General features: G+C 28.9%; 1 protein-coding gene across 1 annotated transcript; it reads right to left on the bottom strand.

Moving 5' to 3' along the window:
- Positions 1-896: 896 nt before the first annotated feature.
- On the bottom strand, positions 897-7,120 carry LOC130960310 (protein indeterminate-domain 12-like). The gene is made up of 3 exons (XM_057885686.1): positions 6,028-7,120; positions 5,360-5,756; positions 897-2,079 (listed from the first exon to the last, which is right to left on the bottom strand). Exons 1-3 carry the CDS (start codon positions 6,215-6,217, stop codon positions 1,212-1,214), a joined length of 1,455 nt encoding a protein of 484 aa, XP_057741669.1. The 5' UTR covers positions 6,218-7,120; the 3' UTR covers positions 897-1,211.
- Positions 7,121-12,638: the final 5,518 nt, after the last annotated feature.

The raw sequence follows: 12,638 nt of genomic DNA, 5'->3' as shown, positions 1-12,638 counted from the left end.
CACTACATAAATTTAATTAATACAACATATTCATTCAAATTACTAATGTTTCATAATCCAAAACCGTTTGATAATAAAAACAGTTAAAATTTATTTTTATCTTTTTAATATTACCATTTTGTAGTAGACATATACAAATGTTTATATGTTTAACGAAAATACTATTTAATAAATTAATTATTATGTATTTATATATAAATATATAAATTATTTAATTTATTTTATATTTTAATATATATTTTATAAGAATAATTAGTTAACTTTTAATTTTATATAAGTGATATAATTATATATTTAATATATTTATTCGCAAGTGAGCGTTTTTTTAATACATCTAATAAGTTTTATTTTTTGCCTTACAAAAAATGATAGTAATAGTGGAGTTTTAAACATTTTAGTTATAAAAATTTGAATATGATATTATAAAATTATTTAAAAAAATATTAAGAGACCATCAGAATTTATTATTTTTTATTATTCTTTAATTATCAACTCAATTTTCTTAATTTAGTAATTTAATAACATATTTTATTTTAAACTTTTAAATATTAATAGTTAATCGATAATCAAAAACAATAAATTCTAATGGTTCTCTAGCATTTTTTAATTACTTATATGATTAACTATTTCAATCTACTTATACAATAAATAATGAATAAATATCAATACAATTCTTAAATGAAAAAGAACATATGGTAATTAACCTCTAATATAATATCAATAGACATAGCAAAGCTACTCATTTAGGTCCATTATATATTAATTGCATATTATAATATAAATTTGTATTGAAAGTTGATAACAACTAACTAAGCATTATAATTAAGTACAATAAAGGATTGCACCTTTAGGAAAGAAACAATAATAAAAAGGCTTAAAAAGAAGCAAAGACCGAGGAAAATAAAAACTAAATAAATTCACACTCATGCATATAGTTCATTCATTAACGAAAAATCGAAACAATTTAAAACCATTGTAACTAGCTAGCTGGTTCAAAGAGAAAGGAAATACACGTTCATCATGACAAGGGTATAAGTGACAATTCATATTCAGTTTCCGATTTTACCCCTATAGTTTTGCACTCTTGCATTGTGAAATGGGTTCGCGCAAATACAACTCTAACACCTCGTATTTACACGCATAATGCCGAAGAATACGAGATGTTAGATTTGTATCTACGCGTTAATTTTTCGAATATAATTGCATCATGATCAACAATTGCCCCATGATTCTGGGGCAGTTGTTGTTCCAAGAAATCCAAAACCTTGTTGTGGTGACTTAAACAACGGGTGTCGAAGATGATGGTGGTGTTGTTGTTGGTAATCTATGTTCCCGGTGTACGTTAGCATGTCCTTCACGTTCATGCTAACGTCAACTGCGCCAGCATTTCCTCCGTCACAGCCGCCGCCTCTTCCGCCGTTGTTATCTCCGGTTAACCCTAGAAAGTCTCTTGTAAGATCATCACTACTCTTGAGGCTCCTTGTGTTGTTGTTGTTAAACCCTCCCACTCCCATGTTGTTCATGAAATGAACCGAGTCAAGCTGAGTCATGTCGCCGAGCTCAGTCACGTGCTGGCCAACTCCAAGTGAGGCATTAGGGCCCGTGATGGCGGCCGCGCCCACCGTCGCGGCCTTCTGGAGGAGTGCAGTGGCTGAGAGATGTGCTGACGTGGCAGCAGCAGCAGCATTATTAGCAGTGTTGGATTGTGGTTGCATGCGCACGTGCGGGTTGTTCCTGAAGGGTGACGTCATCATGATGGTGTTATTCTTGCTGGGGTTTTGGTGAAGGAACAATGGAGGGGCATTATCGGAATTTGGGATGTGAAAGTTTTGAACTTCAGGCTTAATGTTGATGTTATGAAGAAGTGTATTATTATTATTATTATTAGGGTTAGGGTTTTCTTGAGATGATTGTGGGTCCCATGGATTGATGAAGTTGTTTTGGGTTGGGAAAAGGAAGAGGGATTGGAGTAATGGATTTGAAGGTGTTGTGATTAATTGATGCTGGTTTGCTGAAACTCTTGCACTCTCTTCAGCCAATGCATCACAGAATGCCCTATGAGTTATGAAGCTGTCCTTCCTGCATTTTTTTTTTCAATTCAACATCAAATTCAAAAATAATAATCAAAATTTCTCTTATTCCTTTTTCTTATATTCATTCTACTGTGCTTATAGTTTTATTATCACAAATCATGATAAAATGATAAGTAAATTGGTGAAGACACACAACACACGTGTAGTTGTCTTTGTAAAAAATTAACAATTAAAAATTGTTAAATGATAATTTAGTCAAACTTATCAAATTATTTAACCGTTCTCAAATATTAACTTTACATAAAGAATGCACGTTGTTATATAAAAAATAAGTCATTTAATCACTACTACTGTCGGTGAAAACTCAGGTGCAGTCGATTTCACGTGAAGTTAATACTTGAGAACTGTTAGATGATTTGACTGATTTGACTAAATTTTTATCTAACGGCTCTCAAGTATCAACTTCACGTGAAATTGACTTCACTACCACTACTATTGTCATATATATATATCTCAAAGGGAGAAAAAAAGGATGATCCAAAAATGTCTCATTATTGAAATATGGGATTTTTTTCTATTGAAATTACAACCATTTATTTTAAGTATCAACTGGACTATCATAAGGATGCTTTAAAGGAAAGAGGAGAAGAGAAAAAATTGAGTCTTACATGAACTTCTTGTATTCATAATACAAATTATGGGTGTGTTCATCAATTGTAATCTTAAATTAGGGTTTAAAGTTTAATATCCCAAAATTTCATGTTCATAGCCATGATTTCTCTCCCTCATTTTGAAATCTAACCTTCCTTGTTTTATAAACACAGGGAGGAAAATTATAGTGATGAACATGAAATTTTGAAAAACTAATATATTGATGATGTAGTAAGTTTGTAGCATATATTAGAAGAAAATTTAATAAAATTTCTGTCGTCTGAAATTAATATATATGTATTCTAAAAATATAAATTAAAATTATTAATTATAAAATAAAACATTTTAAAATTTTTTATTATTAATAATTAAATACATATTTGTAACACACATATTAACTAAACCTTGTGTAATGTAATACTAGGTTGAGGACTATATGAAATGAGGGTAAAATAATGAATGCACATACATACACAAATCATGCATGCAAAAATGTAATGTGAGGACATGACAAACAATAAGCAAAGTAGAATTATATTACGTCCTTGGGGATTGTGCTCCGTTTGGCCAAAAAGGCATTTGTGGGAAAAACAAAAGAATCATGCATAGTATTCCACACGCAATACCAAAGAGTGTGTCAAAGGGTTTAATTAATAGGGTCAAATTTTATGGGAGAGCTTTATAGTATCAACCATATAATCATGCATGGTCACAAATTAGATAGTGACATTATATATATATGTAATGCATAAAATTGGGTGTATTATATATTTGAGACACCAAAAAAAAAAAAAAAGAAGCAAAGAGAAGTGTTTAATTGAGAATATATATGTTGACACTTTTGACATAGAAGCTAAGGTACAATATATATATTTGGATGTGAAAAAATATTTTCCTAATTTGATGGCCTTTATACTTTGATGTATACATGCATGAAAACTATAGCATATAAAATTGAATTTAGTTTAAAATAATTTTTAAAAATATAAAATATTAATTTTTAGTTAATTAACATGATCTAATTTTAGTATTTATATTTATAATTTAGAATCTAAAATTTAAGATAAATAAAATAATTTTTAAAAATTTGATTGATATTAATTTAAAAAAAAGTAAGTTACCTAGCATTATTCAATAATTTTACACGTACATTTAATTACGTAACAACATATATATATATATATATATATATATATATATATATATATATATATCAAAGTGTATTGAAAATTAAATTGTATAAAATTATAATAATGGATAAAAATGTTGTGATGATGATGGCAAAGGAAAAAGTGTTTGGGAAGTAGAAACTCATGCATGACACACAAAGATAAGCATAATTGAAATGAGTAGCAAGTATCCATTGATGAAGAAGCAAAGAAAGCTACTTAGCATATCAGATCTTTGGCAGATTTATCAGATTTTCACAATGATGATGAAAGATCATCAACACATACACTACACAATATGCAAATGGCGTTTTCAATATTATAAAAAATTAATTATTAAGAGAAAAATTTAAAAAAGTAAGAAATCATCACAATTTTTTTAGAACAAGTATTGTGTATGTGCTTCTTTATTGCTTTTTTCAGTGGACAAAAATAGATGTTCATCATTTTCTTAGAGACTGCAGCCACTCCATTTACACACATATTTGTGTAGAAAGAAAAAGAGAAAGAGAAAGAAAATAAAGGAGAGAGAGAAATTAAATATTAAATAATAAAAATAGTAGTAGAAGTCTAGAAAACAATTGAGCACCAATTCTGACACACTTGGAATTTTTGTGTAGCCTAAATAAAACCCTATTAATTGAAAATTTTATAAATTTTTGGAACATAATGTAGAAATAGTATATATCATGCTTCTCATGCAGACATGCATGTGAATGCATCATAAGGTTATAAAATGCATTAAATAAATAAATTAATTAAATTTTTAAAATTAATTATATGAAGCTATTGAGTCACAGATAATACAGTAGATAAAAACAAAAGATGTGTGGATTGGATTTTTTGTTGTTGCCGCACATTCATTTGGCAGTTTTAGGATTCAGAAAACAGGTAAAAGTTTTTTTCAGTTTCTTCTTTACTTTGCAATTGACACTTGTATAATTACTTGTGTCCATTTCCATGCAAACTGCCATAACAATTAAACATTTATTGCATAGATAAATTCCAGGAGATACATGTAGTTTACCATTCTCATATAACAACAAACATCCACCGAAAACAAATAATTAAAATAATTAATAAAAATCCCCTTTTTATGTAACATGAGGACATCCCATGTTTTTTTATAATTACCCAAATAAAAAAAATAATAAAAACTAGCTAATCAATTAGGGTTAATTAGAAAAAGATTAATCCAAATCATCCAACAAGAACACATCAAACACCAAAAACCAAAATATAGACATTATTTTTAAATTGCTAGAAACATATTTGGTGTAATAATATTCATGGTTTTAATTAAATTGTGGTAAGTAATTATCCACAACATTTACATCAAAATGTAATTACGTATAATTATGTTAATAAAAATAACTGTCCGTTATATTAATTGCATAAATATTCATTTAAAAGAATGATAGTAATTGAACAATTATAAAAAAAGTTTGCAATTTCAGTTTATCAAAATTAAACTCGTATAAGTAAGTAAAAATAATGAATAGATACCTGGAGAAAAGGGTTCCACAATCACATCTATATTCTCTAGTACCACAAGTTTTAGAATGAGCCTTCCAATCAGATTGAACAGCATAGATCTTAGAGCACTTGTCACATTTCCACTTCTTCTCACCATGTTTTCTACAATAATGCTTCTTGATTCCAGTGAGGTCCCCAAGAGCCCTTGAAGGATTGTGATGGACACATGAAGGTTCAGGGCAAACATATGCTCTCTTCTTCACTTCCTTGTTGTTCCTTTGCTTCAGCTTCCATGGTAGATTGTGCCCTCTTCTATGAAGCTGAAGGTTTTGATCCCTTTGGAACCCTTTGTTACAGATCTCACACACAAACCTATTTGTTGCTAATAGTGTCTTTGGTGATAAAGCTATCACTTCAGCATCTGGGTCTAAAATCATATATATCCCCAAAAAAAAAAAATTAAATTAAAAAAGGAAAAAAAAATATATACTAAAAAATGATCAATAATAATAGCATGAGCTATTTTTAATTATTTTTTAATAATATAGTTAGGAATAATAGCTTAATTCTCAGGCAGACAAGATATTATTCTAAAAAACTTAATAAAATTAAACCAATAAATAATAATGATAATAATAACGAAAGCCTATATATATGATATATAAAAATTTAAATGATTGAAATTATTATTGGTATACCTGGATTTCCAGGGAGGCTTCTCTTTTTCTTGATCTTTTGAGGAGGTTGTTGTTGTTGTTGTTGTTGATGAGGAGAAATTGTTGAAACAACATGGTTTAAGGTAGCACCAAAGTCTTGAATTCTTGTGCCAGAAGAGACACTTGCTTCTTCAGACAAAGAAGTAGAATTGGACATAACTGCTGGGAACATTATGCCTTAAGAAAAATTCTCCAATTTAGAACAAAAAAAAAAAAAAAGAAGATAGTGGGGAAAGGGGAAAAAAAAAGAAAAAAAAAAAGAGGAAGCAAAGATACGATATTCTAATGTCTTGGTTTGTTTGTTTCCAAAATCATAGCTCTGTGTATATTAATTTCTTTGGTTGTGTCTATAATTAACAAACCAAATAAATATATAAATAATATTTAAGCTTTGGAACACAAAATAATTAAGAAGAAAGAAACCTTGCTAGTGAACATAGGTGGAAGATATATATAGATAGAGAAAGGAATCATTTGCTTTTGTGATGCAATATCATAAACAAAAAAAAAGATTTTTTTTTTAAAAAAAGGGAAATTAATTAATCTCGTGAAGAGAGGAGATGATGATGATGGTGGTGTGTGTATGTTCTTTTTTTTTTTTTTTTTTCAAGTCGCTATCTATGCCATGGATTACTTGTCTGAACAACTCTGAACAACTATTTCAGACATATCTCTTTCTATTTCTCTATATATGTGTGTTGTGTTTATATCTATGTAGAATTCATGAAGAGAATCATCATTAACATGCAATAATAATAATCAAAATTAAAGAAATTGATGAAAAAAACTATATTAAAGTAGAATTATTATATATATATAGCTACTTTTTTTTCTCTTTTTTTTTTCTTAATCTATAATTGAGTGTGCAAAGAGAAATTGTAATGAGTGGTATTTGTAAGAGAAGAGAAGAAGGTGATGATGACAATTAGAGACTAATAAGGAGGAAGTGGTGGCAAAAAATTGAAAAAGGCATGGAAAATTAAAATTTTATGAGAAACAAAATGAAAAATTAAAATAAAAAAAAACATGGGTGATTTGATGAGGAAAAGTTGTGCAAGGAGACTCAGAAAGAAAAAAAAAAAAGCTAAGAACTAAGAAGTCTTGAGAGAGAGAAAGATAGAGAAAGCAAGGCAAGGCAAAGACTAGGAAATATCCTAAATCACTTGACTCACAAATTTATAAATTTATTTATTTATTTATTTTGGAAAATAATCACTTTAATTTTTCTTTACTTTTGCTTTCATTCTTTTAAATAAAAATTAATGGTAATGTTAGAAAGACAAAAAAATAATCCGACTAAACAACTAAACTTGTTTTATTTAGTATTTATTTATAATAAATTCATTAAATAAAACTAAAAATAATACATTTTAATAATTTTTTACTAATATTTTTTATTATCAGATATTTTCAAAAAACTAAATTGGTTAATCCTTGTTTTTGATGAGAAAGGGCCAGATGCATGCATGGAACTTTCTGTCTTTTCCTTTGTTTCTGTTATAAAACACCCAAATCTTAAAAGAGCCATGGAATGATTTTAAAAAAGAGACATATATACATTCTGCTTAATTAAGATTTAAGAGAACTAAAAGTTAAATAATAATAATAATAATAATAATAATAATAATAATAATAAAGGGAGATGGGGGAAGGTAGAAAGGCAGAGATAACCCCACAGCAAACATTATTGATTCACTGATTGATATTCAACTTATACAGTGCATATATATAATCTCTAGCCACTATAATATTTTGCATAAAATATCTACTATACAAATATTATTTAATTATATGTGTTTTCACGTGAGTAAAAATATTTAGTATTCAATTCAATTACTTAGTATCTTAAAAATTTTATGAATTTGAGTAATGTTTCAAAGTTTTAATTTATCCTCTGATCTAATTACCTTCTTATTAATACTAAATGAGTAAAAATTTAAATACATATTATTTTTTGAAAATATAAAAAAATACAAAATTTCTTTATCTAAAATAAAAAAATTTAAAAAATGAGTTAGAACTCCTAATTTTTCTCTATTATAAATATAGTAATTCAATCTATCTATCTTCAAAATGTGAGTATATAATGAATTAAATATTTAGACCCTACACATATTATATATTTTATATGACATAATAGATATATAATAATCCATAATGTCATCAAAATGGCATGTTCATTTTTTCTTTTAGGTACATATACTTTCCTCATGCTTATTATTTGTTTCGTGGAATTTTATAGCAAATGATTGTTTTCCATTATAACACTTGAGGATTTTGTGTCACTCTATCTTTCAGTGTTATATATTATTATTCTCTTACATCCTAGTTTGTAGAGAAAGTGTGTGCTCTACAAACCCCACCAAGGAGAATTTGCAAAGGCTTCTTTTTTTACCCTCTTTATTCCAAACCCAAATCTAAAGCTACAAAAGGGGTGCACAAATTGTCCATTTTAAAGGGTAAAATTGTCTTTGTGGTCACAAAGCATTGGTTTTCATTAGGCACCATACCATGCAAAAATCACATTCCATATAAACCTTAGGCGTGTATGAAATAGGACCCATCTCAAATTAGCCCTTTGAAACTACCCAAGGACAGTTTTAGATTTCTTCTATAGAAAAATGTATATTTTTTGTTCTCCATTAATTTAATTTGGAATCCTATGTGGGCTGTTGTCCTCCAAGAGTTTGGAATCAGCTGGAATAATAAGGATTAGATTATTCATCCTTTTCTTTAATTATTTTCTCTATGGGAGATCAATGACAATGATGATATTATATATATGCTACTCAAGTGATCATTTAGTTTTGGATTATCATCTCAAGTTATTAATTATTAAAGTTAGTAGATTCTTAAAGTTAATAGCCTTTTCATCCCTAATAAATACATGCATATATATATATATAGTATGGACTATAATATTTAAAAAAATATTATTAAAATTAAAATAACATTTTTTATTATTATATAATATTTTTAAATAGTTACTTAAAAAATATGACTTTAATTTTAATAATATTTATATAATTATTATAATTACTATAACATAGTCATACCAAAATTTAATATATATATATAAAATATTTTTATTTATTTTTTCCGATAAACATAAATTTAGGTAAGGTAAAGTAAAAGTTCAAATTATCAATATTTTGGTAGTCTTTAGTACATGATAATTTATGAGTACATGATTCATCAAGTGAATTGATTTACTAAATAAATTGATCCGTTGATTTCAAAATTAGTATACCAAACTTTCAGTATATAAAATTTTTTTTTTTGGTGTTATAAACTTTTTAGAGATTTTACTTTTAAGAGATGTAATGTAAAATTTATAATATTAATCATACTTCAAAAAGTAAGGAATCATTTGTTTGGGACGTAAAGAATTATTTTCACATAATAACATACATAATCTAATTAATGACGTATCACATATAAGTTTGATCTGTACTATTTTTGAAATTGGTATCTTTTATATTATATTGATGATTCTTCTCCAAGTTTCTTGTAGGAATTTGTTAGTAAACTATTGAATATTATTATGGCTATTGAGTGGTCTTTTATTTTGACTAATTAATTGAGATATTATTCGATATATATGTGGGCGCCTAACTTTTATTGTTTTATGCAGAAAATTCAGTATTTTGCTGAACGGTATGCCAAGAAATTAAAGAAGAAAAGAAAAGAAAATCCATTTAATTATGTTTAAGATAAGAAACTAAAAGTTTAACTAAAATATTTCCTTAAAAATACTTTTAATAAAATAAAAACAAAAGAATATATTTTTCTAATTATTTCACCATATTAAAATTTTAAATATCTTATTAATTATTACCTTTTCGATAAAATTATTTCTTAACAAATATTTATAGCAATATATTCATTTCATTTTATACCCTCCGTTTCATCTTATACGGTAAGGGTATGTTATTGATGAATGAAGTTACAGGTTATTTGTCACTTTAGGTTTTGGATAAATACATAATTATCAGAAAATTTTAAAAATAATAATTTAAATATAATGTCACTAATAATCCTTAATTAATTAGTTTAAAAGACAATAATAGAATAAGAATTTAACTTTATATATACGGTTAATATAAAATAATTTTATATATAACTAATTGTGTATTATGTAAAAATGTGAGTTCAGAAAGAGTAAACACTACAAAAAAATAGTAAGTATTATCGAATTTACTGTTAGATTTAGCATGGCAAAATAGCAGTGAATTTGCCGTTAAATTCATCATCGATAACAGTGTCGAATTTGTAAGGTTATATAATTATCGAAAAATTATTTAAGTTTTCGATGGTAACTTCGTCCATAATTTTTGGAGAAAAATAAAAAATAAATTAGCGCGTCTTTTAGGGTTGAATTTACTATCAGAAAAAATCTGAGACAAATCAACTTAGTGAAACGATATATTTTGGTGACCCGCAATGGTTTATCGTTAGCTTTTTTTTACGGTAAATTCGACAGTAACTGGGAGATAAATTCAAAGCGCAAACCCTCTTTCCCTCATTCGAATTTCACTCTCTCTCTCTCTCTCACTTTCCCCATCACCACCATTTGCCACCGCCGAAACCACCACCAACACAGTCCGCTCTCTATGGCCGTCAACCCACCGCCGACCCTTCCCTTATTCTTCTTCTCCCCTCTTCTCCTTTCTCCTCGTAGCACAGCACCATTCTCCTTCTTCTCTCCTTGCCATTTCACCCTTTCTCTTTTCTCTTCTTGGAACTACCTCACCACAGAGCCATTGTCATCACGCCGCCGCTGCCTAGCTTCACCGCGAGTCCAGCCTTTAGCGTTGCCACTGCCTAGCTTCGCCCCTGTCCCAGACTCCTGGCAAGTTCCCCATTCTTTAGCGCCATTGCAACTCCTCTCTTTCTTCTCTTTTGTTTTATCTGTTGCCCTGCATCACAGATTTCTTATTAAATTCTGTTTTTCAAATTCTGTTTAGTCAGTATTGGTTCATTAGTTTGCTTTTAGTTAGTTTAGTTAAATTTAATTTTCTGTTTTAGTAGATTTTAGGTTGTTAAGATAGATTAGGTATAAATTACTTAGTTCTGAGATTGTTAAAAGTGGTTGGAGTATCTGATTATGTTGATTCATTGTGTTACAACTGATTTCGCTGAGATATGGATATTAGAATTGCTGAATTCTGTTTGATTGCTGCTTGTTTTGCATTAACTATTGCTGCTGTGTTTGTTGACTTGGAATTGTGATTGTATATTGATGCTTGGTATTGATGTTTGCTTATTTGATACTTTGACACGCCAAGTGTTCGATAATATACCTCAAATAGTTCTAAATGAAAATTTGGTTCAATCTTTAAAAATTCATGCTTGCTTTTACATGATTAGTGTTATTATGCATTGATGTGAATGTGAATGTTTCTAATTTACCAAGTTTAGTTTGATATGATGGATTGCTTGAGATGCTATTTCTCATTAATTGAGTTTTGAATATGTGTGTGTGTGTGTGTGTGTGTGTGTGTGTAATTGCCATGATTGAGTTTGTTGAGCTTAGTTTGATTTTGGGCTAACATATGATGACAAACATTATTTGAGTTAAAAGCCCAATGGTGGTTTAATATGTGTTTTTAGTAATGCAGACCCAAGTGTCCAAGTTCGTGCTATTTCAGCCCAAGTCTAGCATATGCTTCAGCAACTTAAAAAGCTAAAGCTCTTCTTTGTAGCACCAAATAGAAGATTATGTAGTTGCTAAAAGGAAAATGAGGACAGCTGGCCAAAGCAAGGACATGTGTGGCATTAATAAAGCAAGAAGGACAGAAGGACATCCCACTAACCCAAGGACATCAGCAGAGCTATACTTGGATCATGGTTAAGCAAAAACACAAACTTGCTAACAGCAGTAGCAATAGGGGTAATGGAGCAAAATGAAAAAAGAGTGCATGCCAAGGAAGAAAGCAAAGCAAAGGGCAACAGAGGTGGTGGATGGGCTCCTCAACCAGCAGAGTTAGTGGAGCATGTTGAAGAAGGACGGCATGCTAGCAGTGATAGCTCCAACGGGTAGCAGGGACAAGCGAATGGAAGAGGAAAAAATGAAGGCAAGCTGAAGACATATAACGAGCATCATTCTAACATTTGAAAACAAGAAAAAGAGAGCAAAAATATAGAACATCATCTCAACTACTGAGTTGAAATCTTTTTCTTCTACTTAAGCTTAATTTCTGATTTTCATTGTTATGGCTGTCTTGTGTCATGTTTTGTTTTGAGAAAAAGGCTAATCATGTGAGTTGTAAAAGCCAAGAGAGAAAAGGCAAGAGTGATGCAAAAAGAGCCACTGATTTCTGATGTAGTTGAGTTGTGGAACTAGGATTAGTTTTCCTTGCCAAGTTGGGTTAGCACATGGTGAGTTTGAATCTGTCTAGATTCCCCTTCCAAGTTGGGACAACACTTTGGGTTGCTAAGCTTTGGTGAAGAAAGCTTAGGGGTAGATACTAGTTGAATTACAGAATAATTCAATAGTATTGGTGAATATAATCAGTGGATTATAGTGAAAATTCCACCACGGTTTGTAGTGGAGACTGGACGTAGGATTCATTGCACTAAAAATCCAAACC

This window comes from Arachis stenosperma, chromosome 2, assembly GCF_014773155.1.
Source record: "Arachis stenosperma cultivar V10309 chromosome 2, arast.V10309.gnm1.PFL2, whole genome shotgun sequence".
Lineage (NCBI taxonomy): Eukaryota > Viridiplantae > Streptophyta > Magnoliopsida > Fabales > Fabaceae > Arachis > Arachis stenosperma.
This window is presented reverse-complemented; position numbering and strand designations above follow the sequence as displayed.